General features: G+C 46.3%; 1 protein-coding gene and 1 pseudogene across 2 annotated transcripts; one reads left to right on the top strand and one right to left on the bottom strand.

Annotated features, from left to right (window-relative positions):
- Positions 1–926: 926 nt before the first annotated feature.
- On the bottom strand, positions 927–11,328 carry LOC132591567 (uncharacterized). The gene is made up of 2 exons (XM_088663944.1): positions 11,234–11,328; positions 927–8,380 (listed from the first exon to the last, which is right to left on the bottom strand). Exon 2 carries the CDS (start codon positions 8,229–8,231, stop codon positions 6,471–6,473), a length of 1,761 nt encoding a protein of 586 aa, XP_088520070.1. The 5' UTR covers positions 8,232–8,380; positions 11,234–11,328; the 3' UTR covers positions 927–6,470.
- A 45-nt stretch (positions 11,329–11,373) lies between these two features.
- Positions 11,374–17,355, top strand: LOC132591611 (uncharacterized; annotated as a pseudogene). The gene is made up of 2 exons (XR_015948544.1): positions 11,374–11,822; positions 15,968–17,355. The product of XR_015948544.1 is annotated as an uncharacterized LOC132591611 (transcript).
- Positions 17,356–17,561: the final 206 nt, after the last annotated feature.

The raw sequence follows: 17,561 nt of genomic DNA, 5'->3' as shown, positions 1-17,561 counted from the left end.
AGCCCTGCGGATGCTGGATTGATCAGAGAAGGCAAGACCAGGGGTAGGCAACCTAAGGCCCGTGGGCTGGATGCGGCCCAATCGCCTTCTCAATCTGGCCCACGGACAGTCCGGGAATCAGTGTTTTTTTACATGAGTAGAATGTGCCCTTTTATTTAAAACACATCTCTGGGTTATTTGTGGGGCATAGGAATCCGTTCATTTCCCCCCAAAAAAATATAGTCCGCATGGTCTGAGGGACGGTGTACTGGCCTACGGCTGAAAAAGGTTGCTGACCCCTGGGCAAGGCTATAGCCAAGCAATGAGTAAGCAAATCAGCGGCCAGAAGGCCTGATCATTTATTTGTTTCAATAAACGTCTCAATCTCCAAAGAGAGCAAAAAAGAAAAACGTCCAGGACAAAAATTACATGAGTTTTTAAAAGTTCCCACAACACACATTTCTCACAATGTCATCAAAACATTACAGGTATGTCACAGAAGAGGAGTGGTGTTGGGCAGAAATCTGTGTTCCGGACATGCCCTTGTCAATCACACAAATATCCCCTCCCATCATTTTTTTTTTTTTTGGACAGAACACATTTATTTATTTTAACTTAAGGTATAAAACCATCCCTCACCATGCAGAGCCCAGGGACGGCACTGCAGACTACCAAACACATACAATAAAATAAATACAATAAAACAATTCATAACATGCAACGCTCACTTGTGTGAGTCACATAAATAGAAGCTAACAGCATGACCTCACCTCCTCTGAGAGTCTGGATAAAAATATGTATCTTTAACAGGCACCAGACCTCAAGGACACTTGGCACCAGGCACATATTTTTATGGTTGTAAGCTGTTTTAAATGGTTTTTAATTTTGTGTTAATGCTGTAACCAGGGCCACGGCGCACCCCCCTCCGTTTCCCAGAGTTGCCAATCTTTTTTTTAAGATTAAAATACTTTATTAAACATATTAACAATAAAATCAGCATAATTCAACATAACATAACATAAATCAACACAAATGAAAAGAAAATCGATATAACACAAATGCAAACGTAAGTCAAAATTATACAAGAAAAAACCCAAAACTTATTAGAAAAAGTAAAAAGAGAGGGGGGAAAGGGGGGGGGAGAAAGGAAAAGAAAAGAAGAGAAAGAAAATACAAGAAATAAAATCACAATAAACTTCCCAACATTTACATATCGATTCCCTATTATACTGAACGTTACTATGCTTTCCCTTATGAACTTATCATTTTACATTTATCTCATTTTATTCACCTATTCTTACAATTCCAGTGACCTTGTGTGAATTTAATCAAAGCAAATTACCCATCTAGCACTAATACCTTCAGCTCGAAGGTAATCCTCTACGTACTTCCATTCTTTTGTCCATTTCTGTCTGGGGACTTTCCTGATTATCGCCGTTAATTTAGCTAAATTCATAAATTCCACTAATTTAATATGCCAATCCTGTATAGTCGGTAGCTTCTCTCCTTTCCAGTTTTGTGCTATTAATAATCTGGCCGCGGCACAGGCATAGAGCAGGATGTTCTTTCTATCTGAAGGCATGTCCTCCGGGATCAGGCTTAATAATAGAATCTCGGGGTTTTTCTCAAATGTCCATTTCAATATTTTTTTTTACATTCTCATAAACTTCTGTCCAAAATCTATTTACTTTTTTGCAACCCCACCAACAGTGGAAATAATCCCCTTTTATTTCTTTGCATTTCCAACATTTATTGGCATCATTTTTATATATTTTTGCTAGCTTTTCGGGTGTTAGATGCCACCTATCCCCCTCCCATCATTTAGCCTGGACACTGAGCTCTAGCCCGTGTCCGGTCTGATTCAGAGTGAGTTTTCTGCCACCGGCGCTCTAGCTGTCTCAGCGATTGTTTCAGCACCCTCAGCTCCGGGGAGAACCAGGGGGCTCTCCAGGCTCCATGCAATTGGAGAGGGCGCTTTGGAGCCAGACAGTCAATAGCCCTGGTTAACTCCACATTCCACCGGGTCACCAGGGAATCAGCTGAAAGGCCATCAACATGGGATAAAGCATCCCCTACCATTCTCTGGAAACCATCTGGATCCATTAAGTGGTGCGGGGGGACCATCCAAATTGGTCCCACCTCCCTGCAGAGGGGAAGGGTCGCGGAGAAGTCCAGTTGCACCAGGAAGTGATCTGACCATGGCACTTATTTTGTTTCACTTTTACTTAGTGTCAGATCACCTATGTCACTAGAGGTGAACACCAGGTCCTCCGGCCCGTGATCACTGAGATCGGGTGTCCCAGTACATCCCTCCCTGTGGAACCTGCCCCAGTCATCCTGTTGACTGAGGCCCCCTCCCAGGCAGCCCTGATCCTTTCCCCTTAAAAAGCAAAATACAAACTATACAATAACTTAACAAAATAATAAAATAGAAATAAAACAAGAAACAATTATGCTAAAATTAAACTACTCCCCACCCCAACTAAACATTTGTCTCACCCCAAACAGAAATAAACAGCAGCAGTCCAGGTAGCTTGAGATGGTAATGCATATATTTCTTGCTGTTCAGAACAAAATCTGTACAACTTCTCACTCCACTTGCACTTGTATTGCTTCTGAATCTAATAAAAGAACCATTCTGCATTTAGCAAAACACACACCTGCTACTATCCTAAGGGAGTCGTGCATATCTATGGCGTGAACACATTTGGAGTACTGTGCACAGTTCAGCATTTGGGACCTTTTAGTTTGGAGAGAAGACGAGGAAGGAGCGACTGATCAGAGAGCAGGGAGAAAGAGGATAAAGAAAAGCTCCACCCCCTCATAAAACTAGAACCCATGGAATCCAATGAAGCAGGAATCGTGGAAAATTTAGGAGTGTGAAGAGTGGTCTCCCCCCTCTTCTGCATCCAGCCAGTACATGATGGCGCATTGTGGTCTGCTGTCAGAAGGACTCCCTTGGATCATGTCCTTTTGCAAAGGTGGAGGGGAGGCTTTCCACCCTCAGAGCCCAGAGGTGGCTCCTGTCTTGGGGCAGCTGGTGGATTTGGAGGAAGTTGACCCTCAGCGCTCTCGGTTTGGGACCTGCCTGAACCTCCTTCCACATTATACTCATCCATATTGTTTCTCCCCTGTGCCTTTTTGGGGATAGCATTCTACACACACTTGGGTCACCATGCCCCCACCAGCACATTGCTTTGAGATGCTCTGATACGGCCCCTTCTTCCCTGTGCCCCTTCCCTCCTCATGCAAGACGTGCACCTAGGAACAGAGCCTTTCCTGGTTATGCCACTAAACACCCCTTTTACTTCTCCTGCCATCAAATATATCTACTGTATACACAATTATATATATATAAATGTAAATATCGTGAAAATCCAGGTTCCACTTTTCTCCGTAACCGCTTGACCGATCGTCTTGAAATTTTGACACAATGATCCAGGCCACTCCCCGCGTGTTGTTGGGGACAAAAATCCCTCAAATCACACACCTGGGCAGGTACAGAGCTGGATTTCCACCAAGTCAAACAGCGCCCTCAAGTGGAATTCCTCCCACAGTACACCCCCTCCCTTCCTGTGAAATCTAAGCCAAACCCACAAACCAAATGACATCATCATCAACCAAGCAACTGAAACCACCAAGGCGGCCATTATCACAGGACGCAGCACGGCCTCTGTTTTATGTAGGCCCCTGACAGCCCGGGGGGGGCACAGCAACGCACCTGGGGGCACGGCAAGGGGTTTTTACTTTACCATTTAGCACCACTACCCCTCCCAAAAAAAACCACCAAAAAACCAACATTGCCAAGTGGAGGTCGGGGCCTGCCTGGGGGGGGGAGTGGCACAGACCGCAGCACGGCCTTTGATTTATGTAGGCCCCTGGCCGGCAAGGGGTTTTTACTTTACCATTTAGCAACACTATCCCCCCCCCCAAAAAATCCACAAGACACAAATAAATACCATCCTTCAAAACGTCATGAGATACACCGGGCATGGAGGGGGACGGCGACAAACTGAATAGATCATGGATCGGGACACGTGGGGGCAGTCACAAGGATTAGCCACAACGCACCACACCCATAAACCCCGCCTCTGCCACGAGATCCTGTAAAACAGGAGGCCAAGGCTCCATTTTACAGACTAGGCCTCAGCTCTACAGCCCTTTAAATACTATCCCGAATGGAGCCCTGGGTGGGAGGTGGGGAGAGAAGGAGCCCAAATAGGTCATGGGCTGACGTAGGGTGGGGGGGGTAGATAACCCACAGCAATGCACTTGGGGGCATGGCAAGGGGTTTTTACTTTACAATTTAGCACCACTACCCCCCCCCCAAAATCCACAAGACAAAAGTAAATACTATCCTTCAAAACATCATGAGATACGCCGGTCATGGAGGGGGGGGGGGAACAGAATAGATCATGGATCGGGACACGTGGGGGCAGTCACAGGGATTAGCCACAACAATGCGCCACACCCACAAACCCCGGCTGAAAATAATTGGCTCATTTTCAGGGGATGTCTTATTTTTTATTACGCGCCCAGCCTTACCTCTTCCTTGGGGCCCTCCAGAACTGCGCCTATCACTATGTCTTATTTTTGGGGTATGGCTTATATTGCGCAAATGCTTAAAAATCCTGCTATGGCTTATTTTATGGGTATGTCTTATTTTAGGAGAAACAACTGATTGTAAGCCTCTGCAACTTTAAAAAAACACACAACAACAACAACCATGCACTTTCTCTCCCCATTTTAAGTCCTCAGATATTTGCAGTGGCCACCCCCACCCCATTTACAATCCCCTACCTTCCCCTTCCCACTTACTGGGTTTTTTATGGAACTGAACAACTCGGGTACTTCAGAACGCGCCTTCTGTTGCCAGGCCCTTACAGGGCCCGGGCCAGATAGATAATGTGGCCCTGTTTTTAACCCTTTTGTTAGTTTTTTCATTTTACTGATTGTGAATATGCTGACCAAGGCCCCCTTTAGATTTGGAGGCCCACGCCAAGTGGCCCATATGACCCCCCTCCTTCTGTCTGGGCCTGTCCCGGGTTGGGATTCTTTAAGTAGTTCTCTGGGTCCCAGGGTGCATCATCACCCCCGCTCCTTAATCTAAATATATAGAAATGTTCACGATGCGTGCGCAGGGGCCAATGTATGGAGATACAGGGGGGAGGGGGCAACAGAGGGCTCAGACAAAAGTGCATGCTGGGAAATAGAACCCAGAACCTAACAGTTCCTTATCGAAGGGTGGGGGCCAAGGAATGGAGATACATGGGGGAGGGGCCAACACTCCCCAGGGACAACAGAAGGAAGGGTATCCTACCGAAATACAGGGATGAGCCGGAGTGGAGGGAGGAGGGGCAGGATACGTCATGGATCGGGACAGGGTGGGGTGGGGATCACAGGAAAGAAACACAGCAACGCGTGGCCGGGTCAGCTAGTATATATATAAATGTAGAAGGTCCATGTTTGTTATAGTCCAATGTTCTTCGAAACCGGTTGCCCAATTTCACACAAATTTGGACACACTGTTCCTTGCCAATACGAGTGTGTTTGCAGAACCTTAGATTCATAAAATCCCACCCCTAACACACCTAAAAACGTGATTTTCTCTGTCAAAAAAGGCTAAATATTGCACCTCAAGTTGACATCAAAGGAACAGATGGCAAATATTGCCATAATCCCACCCACTCCTCTTCCTCTTCCTCCTCCTAGGCCAAAGCCTTTACAGATTAGGCCAAATGGAGATACTGACTCGCCTGCGTGGGTGTTGGGGGGAGGAGGGGACTGGATGTACGTCAGGACAGTGTTGGGTGATTCACAGGGATGAGCGGGGGGGGGGACAGAATAGGTCATGGATCGGGACAGGGTGGGGGCGGTCACAGCGATTAGCCACTGCAAGGTGTGGCAGGGCCAGCTAGTATATCTATAAATCAAAGGAAAAGGTGAGGGTTTCAAGATTAACTTGGGCATATAGTACCGGTAGGTGCTTTCAGTCTTTCTGAGTCATGACTCCATTATTGCAATTATAACAGTGGGAGAGTTATGCTGCTGTTCCTATCATATTAATCTAACAAACTCTGCTTCCAAAGCAACACCACCAATCTCAGCTCCACTTTGTGCAACTCTCCATTCCTGGATACAAACATTTCCAACTCCCTCCACCAAACACCAAAACCAGCTCACTCCTCATTCAGCAGCAACACTCCAGACTTACACACTCCCCCTCCCTATCTAAAAATACATTAAATATTATATTATGCTTACTATTGTGAAATGTTACCTTCATTACTTTAAATACATGTCTAAACAACGTTACATATAAACTACAAAAGTTCATAGATGCTGCATGCATTTAAGATTGATTTCCTGTTACTGATTTGAAGGAAAGAGTAAATTCAGAGAGAAAAATGTTCTGCACTCTAAATGGTTCCACCCCATGGAATTCGGTAGATGTTTTGAAAAGCATTCCATACTAACTACTTCCATAGTACTTATATGGGTTCCTCCCCTGTATGAGTTTGTTGGTGTTTTGTAAGAAGTCCACTCCAACTGAAGCACATTCCACATTCCATGCATTTAAATGGTTTCTCTCCTGTGTGAATCCGTTGATGAATTCTAAGGCCTCCACTGTGACTGAAGCTCTTTCCACATTCCATGCATTTAAATGGTTTCTCTCCTGTGTGAGTCCGTTGATGAATTCTAAGGCCTCCACTGTGACTGAAGCTCTTTCCACATTCCATACATTTAAATGGTTTCTCTCCTGTGTGTGTCCGTTGATGAATTCTAAGACCTCCACTGTGACTGAAGCTCTTTCCACATTCCATACATTTAAATGGTTTCTCTCCTGTGTGAGTCCGTTGATGAATTCTAAGCTGTCCATTCCGACTGAAGCTCTTTCTACACTCCATGCATTTAAATGGTTTCTCTCCTGTGTGAGTCCGTTGATGAATTCTAAGGCCTCCACTGTGACTGAAGCTGTTTCCACACTCCAAGCATTTAAATGGTTTCTCTCCTGTGTGTGTCCGTTGATGAATTCTAAGGCTTCCACTCTGACTGAAGCATGTTCCACATTCCATGCATGTAAATAGTTTCTCTCCTGTGTGAGTCTGTTGATGTGTTCTAAGGGTTCCACTGCGACTGAAGCTCTTTCCACATTCCATGCATTTAAATGGTTTCTCCCCCGTGTGAGTCTGTTGATGACTTCTAAGGAGTCCACTCTGACTGAAGCACGTTCCACACTCCATGCATTTAAATGGTTTCTCTCCTGTGTGAGTCCGTTGATGACTTCTAAGGCCTCCACTGTGACTGAAGCTCTTTCCACAATCCATGCATTTAAATGGTTTCTCCCCCGTGTGAGTCCGTTTATGACTTCTAAGGAGTCCACTGTGACTGAAGCACATTCCACACTCCATGCATTTAAATGGTTTATCCCCTGTGTGAGTCCGTTGATGTCTTCTAAGGCTTCCACTGTGACTGAAGCTTTTTCCACAATCCATGCATTTAAATGGTTTCTCCCCCGTGTGAGTCCGTTGATGACTTCTAAGGAGTCTACTCTGACTGAAGCACGTTCCACACTCCATGCATTTAAATGGTTTCTCCCCCGTGTGAGTCCGTTGATGACTTCTAAGGAGTCCACTCTGACTGAAGCACGTTCCACACTCCATGCATTTAAATGGTTTCTCCCCCGTGTGAGTCCGTTGATGAATTCTAAGGCTTCCATTGTCAGTGAAGCTCTTTCCACAATCCATGCATTTAAATGGTTTCTCCCCCGTGTGAGTCCGTTGATGTCTTCTAAGGCTTCCACTGTGACTGAAGTGCGTTCCACACTCCATGCATTTAAATGGTTTATCCCCTGTGTGAGTCCGTTGATGTGTTCTAAGGCCTCCACTGTGACTGAAGCTGTTTCCACACTCCATGCATTTAAATGGTTTCTCCCCCGTGTGAGTCCGTTGATGACTTCTAAGGAGTCCACTCTTACTGAAGCTCTTTCCACAATCCATGCATTTAAATGGTTTCTCCCCTGTGTGAGTCCGTTGATGTGTTCTAAGGTTTCCACTGTGACTGAAGCTGTTTCCACACTCCATGCATTTAAATGGTTTCTCCCCCGTGTGAGTCCGTTGATGACTTCTAAGGTTTCCACTGTGACTGAAGCGCTTTCCACATTTAATACATTTAAATGGTTTCTCTCCTGTGTGAGTTCGTTGATGTTTTCTAAGGTCTCCACTCTGACTGAAGTTCTTTCCACACTCCATACTTTCAAATTGTTTATCCTCTCCTCTTCCCACACTCCATGTATTTAAATGGTTTCTTCGTTATTCCCATTGGATTTGGCCCGCCAGAATTTTGACTGCCTTCTCCATTGTCTTCTTTTGACAGGCGGGTGGGGAATCCTATTTGTTTTCTAGGAAGAGAACAAAGGAATATTACACACATCAATTAGCACCTTCTCTTATTTTAACATATTGTATACAGTGGTACCTCGGTTTAAGTACACAATTGGTTCCAGAAGTCTGTACTTAACCTGAAGTGCACTTAACCTGAAGCGCACTTAACCTGAAGCGAACTTTCCCATGGAAAGTAATGGAATGTGGATTAATCCGTTCCAGACAGGTCCGCTGAGTACTTAAACTGAAAGTATTCAAACCGAAGTGTACTTAAACTGAGATATGACTGTATTATCTCCTGTCCTCCATATGTTACAATTTTTTAGGAAAGGCAAATGAAATAATGTCAAATAATTGCAATGCATCATCAGCCTTTCCTAACCCTCAATCAACGTTAATGAAGCAGCATTATCTTACAATAGTATTAGGGTCTAGATAAAAAATAAAATAGAAAAATTCCTTCCAGTAGCTCCTTAAGAGACCATCTAAGTGGTCAGTGTTCATGGAAGTTGTGGTGCAAGAACACCTGGGGATCCAAGGTTGAGAAATGCTGCCCTAGAGGAACCTTCTATGCTGAGGTGAGGCATCTCTGACCCTCCAGATGTGGTTGGACACAAAGTACCACCTGCCAAAGCAAGGGTGGCCCATGGCCAGGGATGATGGGAGTCTTATCTAGTGGGACACACTTTCCCCTTCTTCCCCCTCTTCTGAAAATGCTGAATAGCTGTATTTCATTTCCTCCTTCCTCCATGATCTCCAACATCTTCCTGATATAGTCCAACTGCACACATTCCCAAATCACCCTGCACCATTGACTTCCTGAGGCTGCTGTATTGTGTCTTGGACACTGGCAATGGAACCACACCTTCCACTGGATGAGAGGATAGAGGGTTAAATCAGGACAAGCCAAATGACACTCAGCTCAGTCCCCTCCTTGCCCTTCACTGCATCTGCTGCCTCCTGCTTAACAGTGGAGCAGGCCCTGAGAACAGCCTTCTCTGTGCCCCCCGAAGTATAGGAAACAGGACAAAGAAGAGTGGAGTGTCACCATGGAACATAACAACAACAACAACAACAACAACTGTTGTAAGTCCCTTTGGGCTGTCCTGGGCAAGGGAAAGTGACTAATAATTCAATAAATAAATAAAAAATAACAATTGCAATAATGATTACACAGGCTTGGGGGAACCCCACTCATTTCCATAGCAATCTTCCCAATAGCTTAAATCCCACAGACGTGACAACTGATATAGTGGGAATAAGGGAAACCTGGTGGAATGGAGAGAAGTGGGGAACAGTTATCTCTGGGTAGGAACCCTTTTGATGTTTCTTCACAGAAACACAGGCATGTGGGTGAGACTGTTATTGCCAAGACAAAAGCCTCAAAGGTCGGAAATAATAGAGTGGGCACCCTCCCTTTCCTCTTTCCCCCAATGGTTAGACTTGCTATAACACCCCCAGCACCCCATGCAGCAGCTGATCTGGGACTTATGGCAAGGCAAGGCCTGAGCTTCAAGGGAAGAGAGGGTGGGTGGATCAGGGCCGACTTGAAGTCATGTCAGATTCCTGGGCAGGAAGGAGAAATCAACGCAGGCAGACCCCAAGTCTCTCTTTCTCCAAGATGGCTTCGATTCCTCCCCCAGGGATGCTTCACACTTCCTCCCTCAGCCCCCCAACTTCCTCTGCCCTCCCGCCAAATCTCTCCCAATCAGTGGACTTGTGGCAGGTAGGGGGGAGAGGAGGGAGACAGGGTGAGGTCTCTATCCAGGCCTCTCTCGTCTCCAATAACCCTTCCATGGACTCCCTCTCTCTAGACCAGGGATAAAATCGTAAAAAAGGTCAACAACTTTGGTTGGCCCTCATGCATGTTCATGTCATTAAATCTGACCCTCTTCGAAAAAAGCTTGGGCACCCCATCTCTAGACCAGGCATCCCCAAACTGCAGCCCTCCAGATGTTTTGGCCTACAACTCCCATGATCCTTAGCTAACAGAACCAGTGGTCGGGGAAGATGGGAATTGTAGTCCAAAACATCTGGAGGGCCGAAGTTTGGGGATGCCTGCTCTAGACAAAGGAGACCCACCAAGCCTTGCCTGAGTTCCCGGGCGGAGCCAGGAGCGCCCCAGGGATTCCTGCCAGGGGGAACCCAGAACATGCAGAGGGTCGCGGAATTGAGGCCTAGGTTCAAGTCCCAGCCCTTGGTGGCCCTCCCATTTCTATTCCCTCAAAGGCCGGGAAGGGCGCAGCAAAGGAGATCTTGCAATGCAAACTCTGCCGGTGCTCCCTCTGCAGAAAGGCTCCCCCCTGTACCCCCACCCCGCTGCATTACACATAGTAAAAGGCAGGAAGGCTGATTTCTTTTGGGGGGTGTGGCTTGCAATGCGAACCCTGAGAATGGAGGGTCCCCGATCGGCAGCCGGATCGAGGCCTCTATAGATAGCGCCCAAGAACTGAGTTGTTGTTGGGGGTCTCTGCCCCCTTTCTCTCCCCGCTCATCGCTCCCTTCCCCGCCCTGCAGCTCTACCTCTTTGTCCTCTCTGCTCCCCCTCCCTTGCTCGCTATTCTATTCCGATTTCCTTTCCCGCCGCAATATAAAGGGCTGGGGGCTCTCCAAGGACGCGCCCCCTCTGGGGGAGAGACTTATTTATCCCAGCAGTGCCTAAATCAGCCGCTCCCCCGCTCGATTGATCCGCAGAAAGAAGGGGGAGGGGGGAACACTCCCCTACTTTGCTTTCATCCTCCCCCCCCCGCCCAAAAGCCTGCCCTTCCTTCCCAACTGCCCTGTTTGCTGATTCAGGGGGAGGAAAAGCACGCCCTCCCCGTCTCCACAACCCCAAATCTCCCCCACCCCAACCCCAAGATGTTCTGTACCTTTTTTCCTCCTCCTCCGCAAACCGGCTCCTCTTCTGGAAATGTGGATGGAGGCCCCTCCCCCTCCTACCTTGGCTCCCCCCTCCAAACCTTCCTGCCTCTCTAGGAAGCGGAGCTCACTGACCCATGGGGAGGAATGAGTGACCCCTCCTTCTCAGAACACACAAATTCTCCTCCTTCCAAACAAGATCTGTTATCCTGTTTTTTTCATGAGAAGGTCCCAGGTTCGATCCCCGGAGACAGGAGGGAAAGAGTCCCCCCCCCCCAAAAAAGTCCTCCGGGGCATGAAGGTTACATTCTTCCTTCATCTCTTTTAATCCATTGCAGGGAGAGGGGGGTGGAATGGGGATCCGGTCGTTTTTACACCCATTTCCCAACGTGGGGGAGGCAGGGCCGTGGCGTAGGGTGTCCTTGTTACACCAGCCCCGGAGTTGTTATGCGCGTTTGGGGCTTGGAACAGTAATTTAGGACAACCCTAAATGGCCAGCACCAAGGAGAAGGAGGAGGCATTCCTGACACAGCCAGGCCAGAGGACGATGGTCTTGCAAGTCAAAGAGGAGAACTGCAGCTTGGTGTGTAGGCTTTCTGGGTAAGGAATAGCATTTCGGAGGAGGGAATCTATGGTCTAAGTTACCAGATGGGACACCTGGGACATTTGCTTGGTTCTGACCATAGTTGGCAGAAGTTGTAAAGTAGCTTTTTACACACACAAACACCTAGTACGTTGTGGTACTGTTTTCATTCATAGGCTTCCTTGATATTTTTTGAATTGGGAAAAAAATCTGCTGATCAGAAATTGTCTGATTTCAAGAGCAGAGACTGTCGCTGTGGTGTCTGGATAAAGGGAGAGCTTTAATGATCAGTCACATGTCGCTCAGCAATGAAGAAGCCATGAAGGATTTGAAGTCCTGTTTTGTGAAAGGGGCGAGTGCTAAGGTAATTCAGATAATGACAGATCTCCCTTAATTTTTTGTTAAAGGGTAGCAGGGACTATGGCTCCAACATCTGGGACATTTGTTTGGTTCTGATCATAGTTGGCAGAAGTTGTAAAGTAGCTTTTTACACACACAAACTCCTAGTACGTTGTGGTACCGTTTTCATTTATAGGCTTCAGTGATATTTTTGAATTGGAAAAAAAGATCATAGAATCATAGAATCATAGAATCATAGAGTTGGAAGAGACCACAAGGGCCATCCAGTCCAACCCCCTGCCAAGCAGGAAACACCATCAAAGCATTCCTGACAGATGGCTGTCAAGCCTCTGCTTAAAGACCTCCAAAGAAGGAGACTCCACCACACTCCTTGGCAGCAAATTCCACTGCCGAACAGCTCTCACTGTCAGGAAGTTCTTCCTAATGTTTAGGTGGAATTTTCTTTCTTGTAGTTTGAATCCGTTGCTCCGTGTCCGCTTCTCTGGAGCAGCAGAAAACAACCTTTCTCCCTCCTTTATATGACATCCTTTTATATATTTGAACATGGTTATCATATCACCCCTTAACCTTCTCTTCTCCAGGCTAAACATACCCAGCTCCCTAAGCCGTTCCTCATAAGGCATCGTTTCCAGGCCTTTGACCATTTTGGTTGCCCTCTTCTGGACACGTTCCAGCTTATCAGTATCCTTCTTGAACTGTGGTGCCCAGAACTGGACACAATACTCCAGGTGAGGTCTGACCAGAGCAGAATACAGTGGTACTATTACTTCCCTTGATCTAGATGCTATACTCCTATTGATGCAGCCCAGAATTGCATTGGCTTTTTTAGCTGCTGCATCACACTGCTGACTCATGTCAAGTTTGTGGTCAACCAAAACTCCTAGATCCTTTTCACATGTACTGCTCTCAAGCCAGGTGTCTCCCATCCTGTATTTGTGCCTTTCATTTTTTTTGCCCAAGTGTAGTACTTTACATTTCTCCTTGTTAAAATTCATCTTGTTTGCTTTGGCCCAGTTGTCTAATCTGTTAAGGTCATTCTGAAGTGTGATCCTGTCCTCTGGGGTGTTAGCCACCCCTCCCAACTTGGTGTCATCTGCAAACTTGCTCAGGATTCCCTCAAGCCCATCATCCAAGTCATTGATAAAGATGTTGAACAAGACTGGGCCCAAGACAGAACCCTGTGGCACCCCACTAGTCACTACTCTCCAGGATGAGGAGGAGCCATTGATGAGCACCCTTTGGGTTCGGTCACTAATCCAGCTACAAATCCACTGAATGGTAGCATTGTCTAGCCCACATTTTACCAGCTTCTTTACAAGAATATCATGGGGCACCTTGTCAAAGGCCTTGCTGAAATCAAGATAGGCTACATCCACAGCGTTCCCTTCATCTACCAGGCTTGTAATTCTGTCAAAAAATGAGATCAGATTAGTCTGACATGACTTATTTTTCAGGAACCCATGCTGACTTTTAGTGATCACAGAGTTTCTTTCTAGGTGCTCACAGACTGTTTGCTTAATGATCTGCTCTAGAATCTTTCCTGGTATTGATGTCAGGCTGACTGGGCGGTAATTGTTTGGGTCCTCTCTTTTCCCCTTTTTGAAAATAGGGACAACATTTGCCCTCCTCCAGTCTGCTGGAACTTCGCCTGTTCTCCAGGAATTTTCAAAGATTATTGCCAGTGGTTCTGAAATCACCTCTGCCAGTTCTTTTAATACTCTTGGATGTAGTTCATCTGGCCCTGGAGACTTGAATACATCTAAACTAGCCAAGTATTCTTGTACTACCTCCTTACTTATTCTGGGCTGTGTTTCCCCTGCTGAATCATCTGCTCCATATTCTTCAGGTCGGGCGTTTTTTTCTTTCTTGGAGAAGACTGAGGCAAAGAAGGCATTGAGGAGTTCTGCCCTTTCTCTGTCCCCTGTTTGCATTTCACCATCTTCTCCTCTGAGTGACCCCACTGTTTCCTTGTTTTTCCTTTTGCTACGGACATACCCATAAAAGCCCTTTTTGTTGCTTTTAACCTCTCTGGCGAGCCTGAGTTCATTCTGTGCTTTAGCTTTTCTGACTTTGTCTCTACACGTGCTGGCTATATGTTTGAATTCCTCTCTGGAGATTTCCCCCCTTTTCCATTTTTTGTACATATCCCTTTTAAATCTTAACTCAGTCAAGAGTTCTTTAGATAGCCAGCCTGGCTTCTTTAGGCACCTTCCATGTTTCCGTCTCATTGGTATTGCCTGAAGTTGTGCTTTTAATATCTCCCTTTTAACAAACTCCCAACCATCATGAACTCCCTTCCCTTTTAGTATTACTGTCCATGGGATTTCACCCAGCGTTTCCCTAAGTTTTCTGAAGTCGGCTTTCTTAAAGTCTAGAATTTGGACCTTAGTATGCTTGGTTGCTCCTTTCCGCTGGATAATAAACTCCAGAAGAGCATGGTCACTCCCACCTAATGATCCTGCCACTTCTACCCCACCAACCAAGTCATCACTATTGGTTAGGACCAGATCTAAAATGGCTGATCCTCTTGTTGCTTCTCCCACTTTCTGGACAATGAAGTTGTCTGCAAGGCCAGTGAGGAATCTGTTCGACCTTATGCTCTTGGCTGAGTTTGACATCCAACAAATATCAGGATAGTTGAAATCCCCCATTACTACTATCTCACTTCCTTTGGAATGCTTGGCCATCTGTTCCAGGAAGGCATCATCTGTGTCCTCAGTTTGGCTTGGGGATCTATAGTAAACTCCCACAATGAGATCACTGTTGTTTTTCTCTCCCTTAATTTTGACCCAGATACTCTCAATTTGGCTTTGAAGTTTTAAATCCTGGATCTCTTCACAGGTATACATATCCCTAACATATAAAGCTACTCCTCCTCCTTTCCTGTTTGGTCTATTTCTCTTAAATAGATTGTATCCCTCTATTACTACATTCCAGTCATGAGACTCATCCCACCAGGTTTCAGTGATGCCTATTATGTCATATTTAGTTTGCTGTACCAAGAGCTCAAGTTCATCTTGTTTATTTCCCATGCTCTGTGCATTAGTATACAGACATTGAAGACCGTTGATCATTCCCCCATGTCTCTTATTTAAGGATATTTTCGTCCCACCACTAGGTCTGCATGCTCTAAATCCACAGGAGTTCTGATTTAGTCTCCTTGACTTGATTCCATGAAGAAAACGCCTAAAATTCTGCATGTTAATTTTAACTTAATCCATGTTTATCCTGCTGGCAAAAGAACTTCAGATTGAAACAGCCCCTTCCAGCCTTGCTCACCTGGTGCCCTCTGTCCATTTAAGACTACAACTCCCATCATCCCTGGCCAGTGCATCTCCAGGTATGGCTAGCAATGCCCTTGCCTGAAGACCCTGCAGAGCCACTGCCAGTCAGTGGAGGCAATACTGACCTCGATGGACCAATGGTCTGGCCTGGCAGAAGGCCACTTTCATATGGGATGAGACCTTTTGCATGCAATGCATGTGCTTTGCCACTGGAGACAGAGGCTTTTGTGTGGTGGCACCCAAGTTATGGATCTCCTTCCCAAGATATGATTGCTTGGTACTATCTTGACCATTATTATTAATTAACATTACTACAAACTCTGCAAACTCTTTCCTATATTCCCAATAAAGTGTGGCCCCCTCCAATGGCTGAAAACCTGGGGGGGCTTTAACAGAATACTGGAGACTCTAGAAGGGGAGAGGGTTCTTCTGCTCGGATCCTGCTTATGGGTTTCCACTGGGCATCTAGTTTCAATAATTTTTCAAAAAAATGTTTTTGGTTTCACCACCACTTGCAGGTAAAAGGAGAGAGATCAAGACGGAGAATTCCCACCAAGGGGAAGCTGTGCCAGAGGGAATGTCCCAGGGGAACGTTCCTTTTTTAGCTGAGATTGCAGAGCAAAAGGGTGAGTCCAAAGGAGACCAGGAAACAAATGAATTCAGCAATCTCCCAGAAGTTCCCTTTAGTGAAAACACAACACAGTTTGGAGTGGAAAAGCCCTTCTCCAATCATGGGAGGAACAACCAGGACAGTTTGGGTCTGGGCACGCTAAATGCCGAAGAAGGTCCTTATGAATGCCCCGTGCGTGGGGAGAGCTTCCAGCGAGGATCTGCCCTGGCTGAACACCAGAGGAGGCACATGCAAGAGGAAGCATACAAATGGTCTGAGGGCGAGAAGCCCTTTCCCCAGCGAGAGATCTGGGTGAGCCATCAGAGCGGCCTCATGGAAGAGAAACCATACGAGTGTCCCGAGTGCGGGAAGAGGTTCAGTTACAGAGCAACGCTGATGCGGCATCGAAGGATCCACACCGAAGAGAAACCGCACAAGTGCTCCCACTGTGGGAAAAGCTTCAGCCAGAGGACCAACGGTGAGTCACCTGCGAATCCACACCGGAGAGAGGCCGTATCAATGCTCCCAGTGCGGAAAAGGCTTCCGGTGGCAACTCCATTTGAAGAGGCACCAGAAGATCCACACGGGAGAGAAGCCTCACGAATGCTCGGAGTGCGGGAAAAGCTTTTCCCGGAGAGATACGTTACTCAATCACCGGAGGACCCACACAGGGGAGAAGCCGTACGAGTGCCCTGATTGTGGGAGAAACTTCAACCACCCGTGCAACTTAATTGAACATCAGAAGACGCACACAGGGGAGAAACCGCACGAATGTCCTGAGTGTGGAAAAAACTTCTCCCGGGATACACTGATCAAGCACCAGAGAACTCACACGGGAGAGAAGCCTTATGAATGCCGCGAGTGTGGGAAAAGTTTCCATCATCCTTGTCGGTTGATGGACCATCAGAAGATCCACACAGGAGAGAAGCCTCACAAATGCCCTGAGTGCGGGAAGAACTTTTCTCGGCGAGATACGCTGATCAAACACCAAAGGACCCACGTGGAGGAGAAGCCTTATGAATGCCCCGAGTGTGGAAAAAGCTTCATTCAGAAGAAGGCATTCATCAGACATCAGATAATTCATTTAGGGAATACGTCCAGCTAATATTCTTGAAAAGTGCCACATTTAAAATAAGAAGATACCATTTTCTGTTCAACTCTTATGATGCCCTCTTGGTTTTGTGGTTGTAACATTGTCTGTATCATTCAGCTGCATGTTCCTCTCTGGGGCTCTAAATGAGGTCTTGTTCTGAGTGTGACTGTGAATATATAAATTTGTTTATATATTCTTGCTTATATATTCTTGCTTATTAATTGCTTTTGGCCTAACATAGGAATTAGTTGGGATTTCAGAAAGTTAAACGAATGTAGTATAAAGAAGGGAGTGTGTTTATTCCGACATGTGCCACCACCCCGTTGGAAATGCAGGAAAAGGAGAGCAGGAAATGCAGGAAAAAGAGACCAGTCAGTAGTCAGCGGCTCCAATAGTGGAGACAGAGAGA

Source organism: Zootoca vivipara, chromosome 2 (genome assembly GCF_965207765.1).
Source record: "Zootoca vivipara chromosome 2, rZooViv2.hap1.1, whole genome shotgun sequence".
Lineage (NCBI taxonomy): Eukaryota > Metazoa > Chordata > Lepidosauria > Squamata > Lacertidae > Zootoca > Zootoca vivipara.
This window is presented reverse-complemented; position numbering and strand designations above follow the sequence as displayed.